This window comes from Triturus cristatus, chromosome 9 (assembly GCF_964204655.1).
Source record: "Triturus cristatus chromosome 9, aTriCri1.1, whole genome shotgun sequence".
NCBI classification, from domain to species: domain Eukaryota; kingdom Metazoa; phylum Chordata; class Amphibia; order Caudata; family Salamandridae; genus Triturus; species Triturus cristatus.
In genome coordinates this window covers 1,056,760,773-1,056,781,354 of record NC_140592.1, presented here as the reverse complement: position 1 = coordinate 1,056,781,354, position 20,582 = coordinate 1,056,760,773, and the positions used below count along the sequence as shown (strand labels likewise).

At 44.7% G+C, this 20,582-nt stretch overlaps 1 protein-coding gene across 4 annotated transcripts in view; it reads left to right on the top strand.

The window, feature by feature from the left end:
• The first annotated feature begins 2,122 nt into the window (after positions 1 to 2,122).
• TRAPPC6B (trafficking protein particle complex subunit 6B) overlaps positions 2,123 to 20,582 on the top strand; it is a 77,732-nt gene continuing 59,272 nt past the window's right edge. For 2 of the 4 annotated variants that reach the window (XR_014968889.1, XM_085626927.1), the window contains exon 1: positions 2,123 to 2,344. Coding sequence is in view for 2 of the 4 variants with exons in the window: in XM_085626927.1 (XP_085483053.1) it covers positions 2,249 to 2,344 (96 nt within the window). In the remaining 2 variants the exon portion in view is untranslated. The remainder of the gene's footprint in view (positions 2,345 to 20,582) is intronic. The other 2 variants (XR_014968888.1, XM_085626926.1) reach the window with 1 other exon arrangement.

The following is a 20,582-nucleotide window of genomic DNA, read 5'->3' as shown; positions in this document are numbered from 1 at the left end:
GACCCCTCGCAGTCCGAGACCGCCCTCATCGCAGCCACTGACTACCTCCGAGCCCTGCTCGACAACGGCGAAACAGCGGCCCTCATCCTCCTGGACCTCTCTGCGGCGTTCGACACTGTCTGCCACCGCACCCTATTGCAACGCCTCAGCAACGTCGGAATCCAAGAGAAGGCACTGGAATGGATCGTCTCCTTCCTCGCCGGAAGGACACAGAGAGTCCGCCTCCCCCCGTTCAGATCAGAAGCCACCAAAGTCATCTGCGGCGTACCACAAGGATCTTCACTCAGCCCCACGCTGTTCAACATCTACATGAGCCCCCTTGCGGCCATCGCACGCCAACACAACCTCAACATCATCTCCTACGCCGACGACACCCAGCTGATCCTCTCCCTCACCAACGACCCCACCACCGCCAGAACCAACCTTCACGAAGGGATGAAAGACGTAGCCGAGTGGATGAGGAACAGCCGCCTGAAACTGAATTCGGATAAGACTGAAGTCCTCATCCTGGGATCGTCGCCATCCGCCTGGGACGACTCCTGGTGGCCCCCTGCCCTGGGCAGCTCACCCAAACCAACGGACCACGCACGCAACCTGGGCTTCATCCTGAACATCAAAGCGCCCGCGAAAGTGCTCACCATATGCCAGCCCCTCCCTTATCCCACTTCCTGCTTGTTTAGCGAGCAGTAAGTCGAAGGCCGTTTTAGAGGTAAGGAATTTTAGGAATGAGATCAGCAAACAACCTTTCTCTACTCAGGCCACTGTCCACTTACCTTAGTGAAATTGACAGAGGGCTTCCGGGTCTGTCTGATCTCTCTACAACATGTAGCTGATTAGTGTTAATAGACTAACATCGCAACGTCTTTTCAACAAACAGTTTAAAGTATGACAGTCTTAAAAATGCATCTAGCATGTTTTCAGTTCGGTGTAATATTTTTTAAGCATAGCTTTCCAGTTACTCTCACTGTGAAAGTATGACCTTTATTTGTTATGCCAAAAGAAAACAATTTGTCCGTGGCATTTACAAAGAATTTTTAATACTTGGTTCTGCAGACCAATCGCCATGGCTTGTGTGGTTTTTAGCCTTAAATTTTTAGTCGAGAGGCCTAAGCCCATGTCTTGTATACCTGTACGTGTATTTATATTTTTAAACGTCCCCGCATGCTTAGCGATGACTCTGTAGAGAATGAAATAAATGTTTTTTCTCCAGGGGCAAACACTGCAGGCCTTTATTTGCGTAGCAGGCATCTATTTCAGAAGTGTATTGTTATGGACAACGATCAAAACAATTTGTATTCCATAATTCTGAAATATACAACATGTCCGTCAGATTACCTGCCCTGGGAGCGCATATTTGGCAAAAGCAGATAAGTGTGTAGTGAACTTGATCCGGTATCGGAGCGCTTTACATAACACCAGTTGCGTTACATGAGGACACATTAATTTTTCTGTTAGGCACGGGAGATTAGGTGATTTGCCCAGAATCACAGGATGTTCAGCGTCGTTGCCGCGACTCAAACCTGGTTCCCCAGATTCGCGGTCAACCGCCCTAGCCGCTAGGCCAACCCCTCTCTTCATGTCGGGGGCACAGCAAAGAGTTACATTTCAAAGATTCTTTGTACACACATCTGCTAACAGTAGGCAAATTTGTTCCATCCAAATAGAAAGCAGAACATGACAGAGCAAGAATTACATGGAATTGTATGTTTCTTTGGAAGGACTGAATTTAGTGATCCAACTGAGCATGTTCTTGAACTTTGTATTCTGCTGTCACAGCGGGTGACTGGCAGGCAGTTTTTCCAACGTTTCTAATTAAAAAAAAACATTTGCAATGCAACAGGTCTCACATTTCTGCGAGTTTGAGCTATTGGCATTGTAAATGGCAATGCCTTTTTTTGAAACATAAATAAAACGCATTGTCATTTACAATGCCAATAGCTTAAACTCGCGTAAATGCGAGACCTATTGCATTGCAAATGCTTGTTATAACTTGTTTTCACACTCGTTTCTTGTAATTCTGATACCCAGCTCAGAGAACCTCCTCTCACGTAACTTCATCATACATGTCAAAAGTGTGGAAGAAGCGGAAGTGAACTGCTTGGAAACGGAAGTGACGGCTCCCGCGTTGGTGGGCGGGGCCACATAGTGTCCCAGTGCTGGGCTGTCAGCTGGCGACCGGGTGTTCAGCGGCGGTGCCGGGGAGTCCCTGCCCCCCAAGAGGATCGCACGGGCCCCGGCAGCCGGGAGTATGAACAAGCAGGAGATGGCGGACGAGGCGCTCTTCCTGCTGCTGCATAACGAGATCGTAACCTGTGTCTACAAGTCTGCCGAGCAGGGGGAAGTGGTAAGGAAGGGGTACTCCCTGAAGCAGGGTATGTGTGGTGGCGGGCACGGGAGAGGGAAAAAGAGGGGCGGCAGGATGAGATGCTGGTCACTGCGGGAGCGAGAGGCGGTGCTTCGTGAATAAGAATGTTTAGAGAGGAAGCCGTCATTATGTGTAGTGGAGAGACTGTACCCCTTCATTGAAAGAGTTTCTAGTGCGATTCAGCTGGGTCCCTGGCAACCGCTGCCTAAAACTGTCCAAAGGTTGGTTAGATCGTCGGAAAAAGCAGTGAATGATAGTTCGGGAGTATGACGCGCATTGTTTGGCAGATGAACAATACGGATCAGCACGAGGGTAATATGCAGTGAACCGAGGGGGAAGAAGTGGCAACACTGAAAAAGAGGTGGTGAACATAGCATAGCCTGGGCTGGCACACGGATGGTAGCCCCAAACCACCTGGGACTAAGGCTTATAAACGGTAACGCAAACAATGGTTCCGAACGGGCCATGAATTTAAATCGCAAACATGAACAAATGAATATAGCACAAATGAAACGACAGTAATGACAATAATCCGCTGCAGAAACCTGGTCGACTTGCAGAAGTAATTGTATAAACTCATATCATTTGACAGTATCAAAAGAATGGTGCTCTGTGCTGTACTGATCACAGGTTAGTGTCAAGTATTTCAAAAGATTCCATAATTAAGTCTTTAAGAAAGCAGGAACATGTAAACAAAAGGGTAGTTTTCTTATTTTTTACTGATGCATATTTTTTTTTTACTGTTGCTTCCAAACCCTGTATTTTGTTACCGCTCTCCGTATTTCTTATATTTTCATTGAGCACAGGAGAGCCAACTTGACAGTCGGGAGCTCCTCGCGCGCATCCTGATCTTTCCAGACATGCTTTGACGCTGGTGCTGCTGTCATCTAACTCACCTTGCTGGGTGCTTGGACGTTAGCACTGCTGTCATTCAGCTCACCTTGCTGACTTTCTTGCAGTTCTGCAAGTATCCATTCTCTATTTCAAGCGTTTCGTGATGTTAATCCTTATCCAGATTCAATATTGAATCGTTTTGAAATACTTTGCACCCAAAGGCCCGGTAGTGAAGTACGTTTGTTTAGCTCGCTCGGTGTTGGGTCACCTGTTCACGTTAACTCGTTCTGCACAGCTTTCAATTATTATTCAATTTTCTGAAACAATGCTTAATCCTGATCTGTTCACCCCCTGCCCCCCTTATTAGGTCTTGCCTAGGCAGCGCATGTGCTTTCTCTCGATTCATACAGCATCTACTGTATGGGCTTTCTGCACGCCCATCTGTTTTCATTCATTCCTTCATGTGCCTTTCACACTTTGTTTTCGTTGGTGAATAGTTTACATTTGTCCCTCCGTTTGCTTTTTTGGTCACGCGCTGAAGACACGCCCTGTTACATGGATCACTTCACTATCGGCCATGCATGTTAGTTTCGGAGCACTACTTTTTTTCCTTGGCTTATTTGGCTTTCTTTACACGCTCAACCGAGGGCTGCAAATCATGTCCTTATGTTGTTTTCCACTGTCTTTGGTTTCACGAGCCCTTTTCAGCTGGAGGCTATGTTGTTTTTCATTCTATGTAAATATCAATGGGGAGGGAATGAGAAGCAGTGATCCATCCGGCTTCCAATGGTAATGCAAAAAATCAAGTTCTGGGAGAATGGATCACTTGTCCTGTGTTATCAGGGTCTAAGATCTTAGGAGTCTGTAAAAGAAAACCCTCATATGAGTACACAGGTCGGTGGCGGTGTATCTTGATTCTCCGCCTTCGTGTACTTTCACAGCATCTTCATTGGGTTTCTTTTTGTTAGTATGCTGTCCTCCACCTGGAGGTAGACCAACTGATATTACAGTAGCGTCCAGGTATCAAAAAAGGAGAGGGATGTGCAAGGTGCTCAAAAGTGGTGAGGTTAAAATTCCCTACTCAACTCTAAAAGCTACAAAAGAATTTTAATGAGAACAAGAGTGGAGTGGGAAATTAAAATGAAAGTGATGTAGTTGTAGACAGAGTTAATAGTCTATTACATCAGTGGCTAAGGTCTGTGAATAAGGTCGACATGTTTCAGCCTTCTCGTGTATTCTTGAGGCTTTCGTCAGGACCAAAAAAGTGAGAAGGGGCCCGTTCTGCCGCCTTTTGGAGTGTGATCAAGTAATCACAATTATGTTGTTTCTTTCGAAGAGTTGTTGGCTCTGTAATTTAAACAAAATTGAATTGTGATTGTCTACCCTCTTTACAGCATCATTAATACAGTGACCATTCGTCCTATATCATTGGTGGGGCTGTGACAATAATAATACAATGATTATCGTGCTTCCAATTAAGCACTTAGAGTAGGAAATTTACGCGCTATAAACAAACTTAGCAGTCAAGGAGAGACTGGCATGTAGGTTACAAGAAGAGGAAAGTAATTAGAATCACTAAATATCTTGATTATGGTAACACTTTTGTAGTGTCATTGTTTTAGAGTACATACGCTATAGTATGAAGAGCAGTCGGTCATTCATGATGGTATGAAGGTATTTATGGGGATATAGCTAATTGAGTGAATCAGATGACATTAGTCTCCTAGTTCTCATTCTACGTGTATTGAGCGCTCGTATTTTTCGCTTCTAGTTTGATGGCACGAGCAGTCTATTGTTTATCGTGTTTTATGTCAAAGCGCATACACAACTGTTGACATTAACAAGTAAATAGATAGTTCGCTTTGTTAGGAAGCGTCAAAATTTGCACCGGTAGTGTATATGAATCATGAATAAAGAGGCACATACAATTAGCCTCTGAAACACACAAACAGTCAATTGATTTATCCGCTAAGTCGTGAGGATTACCATTCCCAGGTTAGTATGAGTATAGAAGTTCTCTCTATTACCTTGCTCAATGTCTTGTATGAGCTTCCTCGGGACTTCAGAGATCAAGAAACCTGTTCCTGTAAGGTTAAATGCTAATTTGTTGGGTGCTCTTACCGCGTTGGTCTTCTGTCTCGTGGTAGCGAGTAGCAAGGGCTTACCGGTTCTTCATCACGCACTGCTTGTGCTGACTCTGATCGTCGTGTCCCGGTTAACGCGGGGCCGCGTATCGGTCGTTTTTAGCTGCTTGGAGTTAGAAACTAAGGAGAGACTCTCCTTCCTGCATCTGGTTGGCAAAGCGGTTGGCAAAGGTCTTCATTGTTAGAAAGAAAAGACTATCGAGTAAGATATAAGTTGGCATAGACCATGTTAGTGGTTAAAGAGCAATAATTAATTCTAAAAACAAATCAATGGTTCCAGGGTAAGCGAAACGTTTAGAAATTGTATAAATGTGTTCGCTTGGTGTAGGAGGGATGAAAAATTATGAGGTTTATTTACAAAGGCTCATTTCTGAGATTATATAGTGTCATCATGGTGGAGTGATATTTTGTTTCTCTCAGGTTATTATTCAGTACTTATTTTATTACTGAGATTATTCTTTTTGAGGGTGATGATTTGGCGTGATCTGTTTGTATTTTCTCAATCATGATGTCACGCCAGTGTATGCCATGGGATAAAATCATTTAATCCCTCGATATCTGTTTTAAGGCGATGTACCCAGCGCTGTTCTTTTTCGAACAAGATGCGTTCGGCATTGTTTGTTGTTACTGACAGGGTTTCTAGTACTACCCACCTCAGATCTTCTGCATTGTGGTTTTGCTCAATGTAATGTTTACTCATTTTTGTTGTTGCTCTCTTGCAGTTCACGTTGCTCTTGTGTTCTCCTATGCGGAGCTTGACTTTACGGCATGTCATACCAATGTATCTCTTTTGGCATGGGCAGGTGATCATGTATACCACGTGGCTGGTATTGCAGTTCGTGTGATGTCTCAAGGTCCATGTGAGGTTCGGTAACAGATCAAGTTTTTTCGTGGCTGTTGTAAGCTTGCATACGGCACATGACCCACATGGGTAATGGCCCGTGATTGGACTCATGTTCCAGAGTGTTGTTATGTTTTCTTTTTTCTTAATTGGGGCTGGCCTAGTATGTACTAGCTGATCTTTCAGGTTACGTGTCCTTTTATTGGCAAACCTAGGTTTAGGCCATTGTAAGGTGTTTGAGGTTAGGATCCTCCAGTTGCGATTTATTATCTTCTTCACAGTGTTACTTGACGTGTTGTAAGTTGTAACACATGTTAGAAGGTCTTCAGATGGTGTTTTAGGTGTTACTTCAAGAAGACTCTCCCTCGCTTGATTGCGTGCTCTCTTTTTGCACTTTTTGATGATTCTGTCAGGGTAATCACGTTGGTGTAGTTTTATTTCCAGATCTTTAGCTTGGTCCTTGTAGTCTCCAATAGTACTGCAGTTACGTCTCAGGCGTAAAAATTGACTGTAAGGTAAGTTCTCCCTCAACGGTCGGGGGTGGAAGCTGTTGTACGAGAGTATACTGTTGCGTGAAGTGGGTTTGTAATATGTTTTAGTCTGTAAAGTGTTATTCACCGTGTAGATGGTTATGTCAAGAAAATCCAATTCTTTCCGGTTTGAAGTGCAGGTGAATTGCAGGCAATCATCCCTGCTATTCATCCATATTAGGAAGGAGTTCAGAGTCTCCTGTGATTCTTCCCATACCATGATTATGTCATCGATGTAACGACGCCAGAATCGTATATGTGGCTGATAGGGGTTGCTCTCATTCTGAATGAACTGTTGCTCAAAGGTGCTTACGTACAGCCCTGCCACACTGGGGGCAAAGGTACTACCCATAGAAGTACCGTGGCTTTGACCGAACAGCATCCCTTCGTATGCAAAATAGTTCTCGGTAAGTGCCATCCGGCAGCATTCCAGTACAAAATGTCTCGGAGTGTGGTGGTCCCATGTGCTTGAGAACAGGATATTTTCTAGAGTTTCTAAAGTCTTCTTTTGCGGCAGACTGGTATAAAGACTTTCTACGTCAAGTCCTACTAGGTACATAGTTGTTTCATTGTATACTAGGCCTTCAAGTTGGTTGAGGAGATCTCGTGTGTCCTTAAGGTATGTTGCAGTGCTTTGTACCAGGGGTTTGAGGAAATAGTCTGCGAATTGTGACAGTGGTTCCAACACCGATCCAATTCCGGAGACAATGGGACGCCCCGGTGGGGGTACTCTCTCTTTGTGTGTTTTGGGTAGAGAGTAAAAGTAGGGTACCACCGGGCTGTCAGTTCTTAAGAAGTCAGCCTCGTTCTTTGAGATCCAGTTGTTCACTTCTGCCTCTTCCACCATTAGATCTATAGTTCTTTTCAATCTCGTAGTTGGATCAGTGGTGAGTTTCCTATAGAATCTCTGATCAGCAAGTAGTTCCGTGCATTGTTTGTTGTATCCTTCTTTACTCAATAGCACTATCGCTCCTCCTTTATCGGCTGGTTTTATTACCAAGTCACTGTTGTTACGTAGGTCTTCAAGAGCTTTTTGTTCTTTCCTGCTCATATTTACATAGGTTTTGTTGTCTTTGGTTTTGATGTTTTCAACTTCTTTCATTACTGCCTGTTCAAAGGCTTGGATTTCCACTGGGACTGTATGTGTTGGAGGACAAAATGTGGATTTGGGTCTTAAGTTGGTATCATATTCAGAGGTTTGTTCTTCTTTATCCATAAAAAATGCTTTCAATTTGATCTTTCTACAGAATTCTGCAATTTCGCACCGTGTCTTGAAGATGTCCAAAGGTGGTGTAGGAACAAAACCTAAACCCTTATTGAGAACTTTTAGTTCTTCAGTCGTCAGCGTGAGGTCTGTTAAATTTATTACCAGCGAGTCGCTGAGCTCGGTCCCGGTTGTTCCTTCGACATGCTGCGGGTGTGCACCTGTCTTTCTTGATCGTCCCATGTAACTCCCCTTCTTCGTCCTCTTCTTGAATTCGGGCGCCTGAACAAAATGAAGATGACTTCATGGGAGATTCTTCAAGCAACAATTCAGATTGGAGCAGCGATGATGGTAATTTCCAGAGACGAGGTAGATCCAATTACAAACGGAACCAATGTCAACGAGGAAGCAGATGGCAGACCCCCAGATACTATGAGCCACCACAACCTAATTTCCAACCCTACATGTCAAATTTCAACGGCTGGATGAAAAGAACTATAGATCTAATGGTGGAAGAGGCAGAAGTGAACAACTGGATCTCAAAGAACGAGGCTGACTTCTTAAGAACTGACAGCCCGGTGGTACCCTACTTTTACTCTACCCAAAACACACAAAGAGACAGTACCCCCACCGGGGCGTCCCATTGTCTCCGGAATTGGATCGGTGTTGGAACCACTGTCACAATTCGCAGACTATTTCCTCAAACCCCTGGTACAAAGCACTGCAACATACCTTAAGGACACACGAGATCTCCTCAACCAACTTGAAGGCCTAGTATACAATGAAACAACTATGTACCTAGTAGGACTTGACGTAGAAAGTCTTTATACCAGTCTACCGCAAAAGAAGACTTTAGAAACTCTAGAAAATATCCTGTTCTCAAGCACATGGGACCACCACACTCCGAGACATTTTGTACTGGAATGCTGCCGGATGGCACTTACCGAGAACTATTTTGTATACGAAGGGATGCTGTTCGGTCAAAGCCACGGTACTTCTATGGGTAGTACCTTTGCCCCCAGTGTGGCAGGGCTGTACATAAGCACCTTTGAGCAACAGTTCATTCAGAATGAGAGCAACCCCTATCAGCCACATATACGATTCTGGCGTCGTTACATCGACGACATAATCATGGTATGGGAAGAATCACAGGAGACTCTGAACTCCTTCCTAATATGGATGAATAGCAGGGATGATTGCCTGCAATTCACCTGCACTTCAAACCGGAAAGAATTGGATTTTCTTGACATAACCATCTACACGGTGAATAACACTTTACAGACTAAAACATATTACAAACCCACTTCACGCAACAGTATACTCTCGTACAACAGCTTCCACCCCCGACCGTTGAGGGAGAACTTACCTTACAATCAATTTTTACGCCTGAGACGTAACTGCAGTACTATTGGAGACTACAAGGACCAAGCTAAAGATCTGGAAATAAAACTACACCAACGTGATTACCCTGACAGAATCATCAAAAAGTGCCAAAAGAGAGCACGCAATCAAGCGAGGGAGAGTCTTCTTGAAGTAACACCTAAAACACCATCTGAAGACCTTCTAACATGTGTTACAACTTACAACACGTCAAGTAACACTGTGAAGAAGATAATAAATCGCAACTGGAGGATCCTAACCTCAAACACCTTACAATGGCCTAAACCTAGGTTTGCCAATAAAAGGACACGTAACCTGAAAGATCAGCTAGTACATACTAGGCCAGCCCCAATTAAGAAAAAAGAAAACATAACAACACTCTGGAACATGAGTCCAATCACGGGCCATTACCCATGTGGGTCATGTGCCGTATGCAAGCTTACAACAGCCACGAAAAAACTTGATCTGTTACCGAACCTCACATGGACCTTGAGACATCACACGAACTGCAATACCAGCCACGTGGTATACATGATCACCTGCCCATGCCAAAAGAGATACATTGGTATGACATGCCGTAAAGTCAAGCTCCGCATAGGAGAACACAAGAGCAACGTGAACTGCAAGAGAGCAACAACAAAAATGAGTAAACATTACATTGAGCAAAACCACAATGCAGAAGATCTGAGGTGGGTAGTACTAGAAACCCTGTCAGTAACAACAAACAATGCCGAACGCATCTTGTTCGAAAAAGAACAGCGCTGGGTACATCGCCTTAAAACAGATATCGAGGGATTGAATGATTTTATCCCATGGCATACACTGGCGTGACATCATGATTGAGAAAATACAAACAGATCACGCCAAATCATCACCCTCAAAAAGAATAATCTCAGTAATAAAATAAGTACTGAATAATAACCTGAGAGAAACAAAATATCACTCCACCATGATGACACTATATAATCTCAGAAATGAGCCTTTGTAAATAAACCTCATAATTTTTCATCCCTCCTACACCAAGCGAACACATTTATACAATTTCTAAACGTTTCGCTTACCCTGGAACCATTGATTTGTTTTTAGAATTAATTATTGCTCTTTAACCACTAACATGGTCTATGCCAACTTATATCTTACTCGATAGTCTTTTCTTTCTAACAATGAAGACCTTTGCCAACCGCTTTGCCAACCAGATGCAGGAAGGAGAGTCTCTCCTTAGTTTCTAACTCCAAGCAGCTAAAAACGACCGATACATGGCCCCGCGTTAACCGGGACACGGCGATCAGAGTCAGCACAAGCAGTGCGTGATGAAGAACCGGTAAGCCCTTGCTACTCGCTACCACGAGACAGAAGACCAACGCGGTAAGAGCACCCAACTAATTAGCATTTAACCTTACAGGAACAGGTTTCTTGATCTCTGAAGTCCCGAGGAAGCTCATACAAGACATTGAGCAAGGTAATAGAGAGAACTTCTATACTCATACTAACCTGGGAATGGTAATCCTCACGACTTAGCGGATAAATCAATTGACTGTTTGTGTGTTTCAGAGGCTAATTGTATGTGCCTCTTTATTCATGATTCATATACACTACCGGTGCAAATTTTGACGCTTCCTAACAAAGCGAACTATCTATTTACTTGTTAATGTCAACAGTTGTGTATGCGCTTTGACATAAAACACGATAAACAATAGACTGCTCGTGCCATCAAACTAGAAGCGAAAAATACGAGCGCTCAATACACGTAGAATGAGAACTAGGAGACTAATGTCATCTGATTCACTCAATTAGCTATATCCCCATAAATACCTTCATACCATCATGAATGACCGACTGCTCTTCATACTATAGCGTATGTACTCTAAAACAATGACACTACAAAAGTGTTACCATAATCAAGATATTTAGTGATTCTAATTACTTTCCTCTTCTTGTAACCTACATGCCAGTCTCTCCTTGACTGCTAAGTTTGTTTATAGCGCGTAAATTTCCTACTCTAAGTGCTTAATTGGAAGCACGATAATCATTGTATTATTATTGTCACAGCCCCACCAATGATATAGGACGAATGGTCACTGTATTAATGATGCTGTAAAGAGGGTAGAACAATCACAATTCAATTTTGTTTAAATTACAGAGCCAACAACTCTTCGAAAGAAACAACATAATTGTGATTACTTGATCACACTCCAAAAGGCGGCAGAACGGGCCCCTTCTCACTTTTTTGGTCCTGACGAAAGCCTCAAGAATACACGAGAAGGCTGAAACATGTCGACCTTATTCACAGACCTTAGCCACTGATGTAATAGACTATTAACTCTGTCTACAACTACATCACTTTCATTTTAATTTCCCACTCCACTCTTGTTCTCATTAAAATTCTTTTGTAGCTTTTAGAGTTGAGTAGGGAATTTTAACCTCACCACTTTTGAGCACCTTGCACATCCCTCTCCTTTTTTGATACCTGGACGCTACTGTAATATCAGTTGGTCTACCTCCAGGTGGAGGACAGCATACTAACAAAAAGAAACCCAATGAAGATGCTGTGAAAGTACACGAAGGCGGAGAATCAAGATACACCGCCACCGACCTGTGTACTCATATGAGGGTTTTCTTATACAGACTCCTAAGATCTTAGACCCTGATAACACAGGACAAGTGATCCATTCTCCCAGAACTTGATTTTTTGTTTTTCATTCTATAACATTTTTGGTTTATTAGCTCAAATGTCCAAACTTTAAATAATATACTTTTCTTAATAGGAGTGTAGTTTAAAAAAACATCCGACAGTAGGATCAACCTATTTACATTGTGCTGTTGACAGCAAAATTATTTGGATACGATTAAGGATGGAAACATGCGGTTATTGCTCCATTTTATGAAAATGGAAGCAACTTTACGTTGTGCGATTTCAACTTTTGATGCTTGCATTTAGGTTTCAATTGTTGGTGAAATAAAACCTATATGAAGGGATGCCTTCTTGTGCTCTCCAAACGCGGCATGTAAGTGAGGTTAGTTAACAATATATCCTGCAAGTAGATAGTGCAACACCACCTCAGCACCAGTGCAGCACCACTTCAGCACCTGTTAGTGTCACTCAGCACCACCGCAACACCACCTGGGCATCGCTCAGCAGCAACTTAGCACCACCACAACACCAGCACAGCACCACCTCAGCATCACACAACCCCTGCTCAGCATCACCTCAGCACCAGTGCACCACCTCAGGACCAGCTCAGAACTACCTCTGCACCAGTGCAGAACTACCTCAGCTGCAGTGCCACCACCTCCGTATCAGCGCATCACTCAGTACACCACAACATCACTCAGCACCAGTGCTGCATCTCTTCTGCATCACTCAACACCACTTCTGCATCAGCACAGCACCACCTCAGCACCTTTGCAGCTGCAACTCAGCACCAACGCAGCACCACTTCCACATTAGCGCAGCACCACCTCAGCACTAGTGCAGCACCCCTTCTGCACCAATTCAGCATCTCTGGGTACAACATGAGCACTAGCACATTATCACCTGAACGCCACCAAAGCATCACTCTGCACCACCTCAGCACCACTGAGCAGCTCCTCTGCATAAGCACACCACCTCATACTAGCACAGCTCCACCTCCTCATCAGTGCATCAGCTCCGCATCAGTGCAGCACCAGGTCAACATCCGTGCACCACCACCAGCTCAACCCAACCTCATCAGCAACTGAGCACCACCTCAGCATCAGCACAGTAGCATCTCAGCAAAGCACGTCCTTCTCATGAGTACACCACCACCAGTGCAATACCATCACAACCCCAGCTCGGCAGCAATTCAGCACCACCGGAGCACTACTTCAGCATAGATTCATCACAGTACCAACTCGGCACCCCCTGAGCACTAGCTCATCGCCACCAGAGCATAAGTGCAGCACCACCACTTCAGCATGATTCGGCACCACTCCGCATCACTTCCGCACCAGCACACCACCACCTCAGCATCACTCAGCACCACCTGAGTATCAATAAACATCACCTCTGCACCAGCATACCACCACCTCAGCATCACTCGGCACCACCTCAGTCTGCCCTCGGAGTCTGGCATCTGTTGATTCTCCCCTAGGTCCGCTGCTCATGATGTAATTCAGGTCCTATTTCGCGACCTCCATCCTCCCGTTGTTTGTCCCCCCCACCTCGACCCCCAATAACAAAAAAAAAAGCTGTAACAAACAAGCATTAGAAGCAGGAAGAAGTGGCCAGAATTGCAAGGACAAATAAAACTAGAAAACATTTTTTATGGTAATTATTTTTAATAGGGCTGTTCAGCTGTGCATAATGTTTTCTAGGATATATGGTAGCAAAAATGCTTATAGCACTTTTTAGGTCTCGCCTACGCAGTGCGCATGCGCTTCATAGGAAAATGACCTTTAGCAATCGTCACAGCTTTGCGTGCACGTCTGGTGATTCATTTGCCGGAGCGAGCAGTGGCGCCATATGATAGCAATTATCATGCTTTGCTGCTCGCTCCCGCAAGGGAATCCGGCGCAGGCCCCCTCCTCTCTCCCCTTCCCCTGCTGCCGCGCGCACTTGTACTTGTCTATGTCTTATGTCAGTGTCTTCGAATCTTCAAACACCAAGCCCGCTACTTTTCCTGGGCCTGCCACTCTGTGTTTACGCATTACTCCACTACCTATGAGAGCGCTATAGTTAGCCCCCTGCTCCTTATAAAGACAATACCCCTTCTAACTTGGCGCCTCACGTTGTTGCTGAGGTAATCCTCCATAACACACTCTCGGCGTCACCCATCCCTGGCCCCTGCCTCCAACAGCCACACCTCCCGGGCCACACTCTGACGAAGTGACTGTGTGAGGACCACCAGCACGAGGACCATCGGTGCATAGGGAACAGGGCTCCTCACCTGCAGGAGAAGCAGCCAACAGCAGGCAAGGGCAAGGCAAGGACAAGCAGAGGCCACCATCAGGCTCTGCACAGGTCACATTGGGGAGCCAGCAGCGAGAAAACGGGGAGAACGCCCAACAGGACATGGTGTTCCTTCACTTTGGAGCACTAGGCTCAGAGGATCACACCACTGGGGTCAGAAGCGGAAGGTCGGCCACACCCTCTTCGGCAATGGCCCTTAGTTAACCCTATGGGCTTTCTTATGACAGTGTGTCAATCCTTGTGATCGCGATCTGCAATCCGTTCTCTGTCTTCTAACCACCTATGTACTAGGAGAGGTGAGATTGTGAAATGTAAGGTGGAGATTTGTGGCTCAATGGTTAGAGCGGCAGACCCTGATGCAGAGATCTGGCCCGAGACCAGGGTTCAATTCCCGCCTCGGCGGGTCTTGGGCTTAATTTCCTCGGACCTGACAATTCTCGCCTCGGTGCCTACTCTAATCATGGGTCCCACTCTGCAACTCTGGGCAATAGCTTGCTTAATCTCCACAACGGCCCCAACAGCGCTGGGGATGCCTGGCTTCACCTTGGGGGTGCCCAGGAGTGGACATTTCACAGGGAAAGCCAGGAAGGGTTCCACAGCGGTCTGAGTACAAGCGCCAGGACGCCCCGTCGCTGGGGCAGCAGTGCACTATACAAGTACAAAATTTAATTTCATATAAAGTGCAGAGGTTTATAATATAGGTGGTGGGATGTTGATGGAGAGTAGGATGAACAGAGCCATGGAATTGTGAAGGTGACTTTTAGATGTCCTGCTTTTGCTTCTATATTTAAACATTAGTCCTTATGATGACCCTAAAGTCCCTCCGGGTCGAAACGTCGTTGACATGTTAAGCCATGTGAACATAATACGTTTATCAGTTGTAATGGAGTCTAATTATTTGAGACTCTTGCACTGTACACTCATGTATACTATATATTTTGCCTATTGTTTCACTGCTGCTTTGTATAATACACACTTCTCCACCGGTTTATCGCCATCACTGTGTGATCTTGTGAGCTTAAAGCACTATTCTTTGGATTACTGTCAAATTGTATGAGTTGAATACAATGATTCATGCAAGTTGACCAGGTTTCTCCAGTGGATTATTTTCAGTACTGCTGTTTCATTTGTGCTTTATCCGTTATGTGCGATTTTAAATATATGCTCCATCTGTATCCAATTAATTGTGTTGCAGTACGAACATGGAAATGACAAATGGTAGGAGTGGAGACGGTTGATCATGGGGAAGTCAACATTTCTAGATTGGGGACTGCAGGGTGGGTGGTGAACAGAGGTGTAACGCAAGCTCCTGCATGTAGCCCCTACATCCCGGGTGGGGATTTCCTTCAGGGGCCCCCACTGTACTTTAGGAGGCCCCTTTTAGCCCAACATAAGTGAACATTGTGAGATTTGGGAGACTCTTTTTATGATGCAGTGCCCTAAAGTGATTTGACAGCCTGCATAGCCCTCATCCCATAACTAACCAACAACAGTTAACCTTCACTTAGAATGCCTGGACTGTGACATTCAAATACATGTCTGGGTGATTGTTTGTTTGTTTATCTGTTTTGCCTTTGGTGTAGGGACCTTGGGGAAATTCCTGCAAAGCTGCGTCCAACATTCGTTGTCTGGGATTAGGATTATTTTAATGGTCGAACACCTTTCAATTGGCCGCTCCCCACTGCTGTCCCCAGTGTGTCATGCTATAACTACTTGTCCTCTAGTGCCAGTACTTTGCATTCATCATTACTTTGAAAGGAAGTTTTTCGGCATCAACATAAAAGTTTCAGGGCTTAATTTTGCTGTTTTCACTGCTCCCTCAAAAGACTGGAAAGGTTCTTAGATTCAGAGAAGACCTTGTGCTCATATCTTGCTTAAAAGGAGAAGAGCTCTGCTTCCCAGAGTGTAGCTTCCTCCTGGTCTGAGGATCAAACCAAGACTCAGTTGAAAGAGATAGTCACTGAGAAAGACTGTCCGAAAGGGCTTTTCCATTAGCCATGAAAACCTGCAGCCCAGCTGACCTGTCCGGAACCTGAACCATGAGTGACAGCTGCATTGCAAGAGGTTCAAGAGCACTCCAGAGACACAAGAGGACTGTGTATGCTGGTGAGCAAGCCCTGTCCCCATTGGCCTGTCCTTTGTACACCCACTATACAGGCTTACAGTAAGCACCAAGGCCTTTGACCCAGTGCTTGGCAGGAACGTGACCCGAAGTTCACTGAATATCCTTTCAGTTAGTGGAAGCCTGTATCTTTCATTTGATAGAGAATATTTAGGGGTTTTCCCTTTGCCTCTTCTTTTCACTCTAGACACCTGGAATGTTCATTTCAATGTGGCTGCTCATCCTGAGTTCAGAATCCTTGCAGTAATTGTCCTATGTGATGCAATCCTGGTGTTTCAGAGTCAGGGCATTCTGGTATTTTTATTTTTGGGTCCAAGAGCATAGTTGGCAATAGTGAATAAACCAAGCGGGACAGAAACGAGACCCGAAAACGGGTCCAAGAGGCCCATGCAGAGAAGCACCAGAGCAGCCGAAAGAGAGCACACAAGACAGATCCACAGGTCCCACACGAGAAGCAATACAAGGTGGGAGCATGCAGGATATTCTGTTATCAACCAAACCAGGATGCCTAGCTGTTCCAGTTGCCAACATGCTCAATAGTAAATGTTGACCACAACCTGGCATACTTGCCCACAAAGTTTGTCCCCCCCATTAAGTGCCAACTGAAGTGTATCATCCTTCTTCTAGTGCCCCTTTCTGCATTGTACTTTTCCAAGTCTTCCAGTAATTCCCTGAACTCTGTCTGATAACCTCCACGCATGCCTCTTTGTTGCACACTGGTACTTGCATGCGTAAAATATAGGGTCACTGCAGAAAATTAGACTTTTAAATTCCATTTACACAGTATTTAGTCCCCCTGTATTGTTAGTTGAGATGGAGATGGCTTTAGGGCTATGAGCTGCTAACATTTGAGGTCATTCCCTTTAACACAGGCTCCCACCAACTTAGCTATTCATCTTGAACTGCAAAAGAATAAAGAACAAAGTTCAGAGAGGTCACATCATCTAAAATAATTCGTTCCAATCAATTGCCTAGGTTATATGAGGCATATCGGGTTGTAGTCTATGGTTACCTAGGGTTGAGAATAGTGCTGTGAAAGTTCTAGATTAAGTTTATGGTCCCATTTTCACCCTAAAAGTTTGTAGGGCCTTTTTAGTGTTCAGTGTTGTCTACCATCCCTGCATTAAATACTTTTGTTTTCTAAGTAACAATCGTAACTTACATTTAATTCTGTGTGATTAGGGTGTCCTGCTTTATTTCAGTTCTGAACTTCCACCATGAATATTGCACAATTACCACCAAAGGACCCCGAGAAAAACTTTCCCAACAAGTGTTGATAATTTGTGGAGTAGGGCCCCGGAGCCATCCTGGTGATGAAAAGTGGAAGTTATAGTGATGAGGGAGGTTGATAGTGTGCTGGTAGAAAATTTGAGACCTTGTTCCAAGGGAGGAAAGTGTTAAGGGAGGCAGATGAGGAGTGTCGCAAGTACATTTAATTTATCAGGTTTATGTGGATGAGAAGTATTAAGATGCTAGTAGGATACAGACAGGTGCAGTTGTCAAAGATTTCTTTGTGAGAGGGGATTGGATAGGATAGAGCAGTGTAATCTGAACAGCGGAGGAGTTGGAAAGGCTGACTTCAATTTCTGCTGTTGCCAATTAAAGCAGAAGTCGTCCACTGATGGTGAAGCATTATGGGTTGGATGAGAAGGATTGGGGTTGTGATGGAAACAAAGAAGTGTAGGTCATCCACGAAAAGGTGTTAATCAACGCCTAAAGAGTCTGTATCGACGAGGGTAGTAGGCAAGAGTAGGTTCTTTGGTAAATACTCAAAGTACGGACAGTAGCAACAGAAGAATGATCCTAGCAGTCATGTCAAAAGTAGCAAAGAGGTCTGGATGGATGAGAAGTACACTGCTAAAGAGAAGTGTTGGAAAGCTTCAATACCTGTACCAGAGAAGTGTTGGTAACGTGGTGCATAAAGAAGGCTGACTGCGGATGGTAAAAAAGAGAAAGGTGTAGGGAGGCTGTAGAGAGCTGTGCAAATCGAAACAGTTGATAGTTATATATAATATATATGTCGCAAAGAAGTAACTTAAATTGCCATGTTTTCACACATTTATAACCGCAACAATATACATAACTAATAACTTGGCAAGCCCAGAACAATTTTAGATTCATTCAAAACATTGCAACAAACTCTCCACTCCCCTTCCCCAGAACTGGCTAGTGCAGGCAGCTTGCAGTGTGTCTGTAGAGTAATGACCCACATGTGTGAGGTTGTAAGTCTAAAGAAAAGGGGATTTCATAAAACATCTATATTCCTACTTTCATTTGTATGTGAAGTTTTCAGAGCATTGATCAAGGAGAAAGAAAGAAAGGGAGATGCGAGAAGAGAAGACCATTAGTGCCAATAGCACACACACATATTTTATCTTATTTCTTCGCAAACAACTTCTCAGCCCTTTGCTGTCAGCCCTTTCAGTTCTATACCACATATATACTCTGCAATGCTCAAAACAGCATTAACTCTAACTAATGCGAGACCTGTTGCATTGCAAATGCTTGTTTGTAGTGCGTCCATCCAGGATGGTGGGGATGCTCGGTTTCCTCCATTCCCTATGTTCATCTAGAACCTCTGATCAAGGCATTCTGAGACCTAAACTGTCCCACTGCTGTTGCACATTTGGCTTGAATTGTCTCATATAATTTCTCAACATCCCATTTGCGTTTAGGTCTGCAACCCTGATGCCTACATCCTCTCAGGGTCCTTTATCATATGCCGTAAGCAGGAGTAAATTTGGCCATATACCAAGGCGCTTTCTCTGGTGCATACGTTTTCACCTCCCTAATTATGTGTATATACCAAATGGCTTTCTCTGGTGCATACATTTTTACCTCCCTAATTATATGTGTATATCTGGACCAGTGGCAATTAGCCGATCTGAGTCCCCTGTGGTGGGTGAGAAGCATTCAGTTTTAGATTACCCATTAAGACTCCAACAAGCGATGTTGCACCAAGGGAAGCATGTATCTCACGTCTTTCATGATCTGTCTTGCATCCCAACCAGCACATCTACCATATCAGTTGTGATGCCAAGTATTCTTCCTTTTTGGAAAAGGGATGCACCATTGCCACACTTATTCAAGAACATTATGGACTTCTCAATCATTATTTTATGTTCTTGCCATAGATCAAGACTGAGAGGTTACTATTCAACCAATCATCATTTGTAAAGCGCAGCACTGTCACTCCGAGGGATATATATGCGCTGTAAGTGTGACTTCTTAGTCAAAGAGCTAGGTCTTGAGTTGCTTTCTGAACTCCGCCTGAGAGTTTGCTGTTCGGAGATGGAGGGGTAGCTCGTTCCAGGTCTTGGCAGCGATGTAGGAGAAGTAGCTGCTCCCTGTGTATGTGCGACTGATGCAGGGGTGTGAACAAGGGCTAGTGAGGAGGAGCGTTGGTGTCTTGCGGGTAGATGAAAGTTCAGTCGATGGTTGATGTAGACCAGTCCTTGATCGTGTAGAGCTTTGTAGGCGTTTGTTAGGATCTTGAACTAACGTCTCTTCTGGATGGCGAGCCAGTGGAGGATTCTGAGGTGAGGGGTGATGTGGATTCATGTGGGAAGGTCTAGGATGAGTCTGGCTGCGGCATGCTGTATGGTCTGGAGTCTTCGGAGGTGCTGTGTGGAGATGCTGACGTAGAGAGTGTTGCCGTAGTTGAGGCAGCGGGTAACAAGGGCGTGATTGACGGTTTTGCTGGTGTTGACTGGGATCCATCTGAAGATTTCTCGGAGCGTTCGCAGGGTATGGAAACGGCAGGAGGTGACTGTGTTGACTTATCATTTCATGGCCAGTTCGCTGTCGAGGTTGATGCCTAGGTTGCATGTGTAGTTTGTAGGCATGGATGTTTGCCCGGGTTCTGCTGTTCACCAGCTATGGTCCCATGCACAGGTGTCCTTCTAAAAGATGAGTACTTCTGTCTTGTCTGAGTTGAGATTAAGGCAGTTGTCTCTCATCCAGTTAGCTACATTTGTCATGGCGTTGCATACGTTGGTTCTGGTGGTGGTGGGGTCTTCAGTGAGCGAGAGGATGATTTGAGTGTTTTCTGTTATGTTGAGGCCATGGAATCTGATGATGTCTGCGAGGGGATGATGTAGGTGTTGACCAAGGTGGGGCTGAGGAATGATCTTTGGGGTACTCCGCAAAATTATGTCTTTGGGTTCGAAGTTGAAGGGAGGAAGCCAGATACTCTGCGTGCGTCCCGTGAGGAGGGAGGTGATCCACTTGAG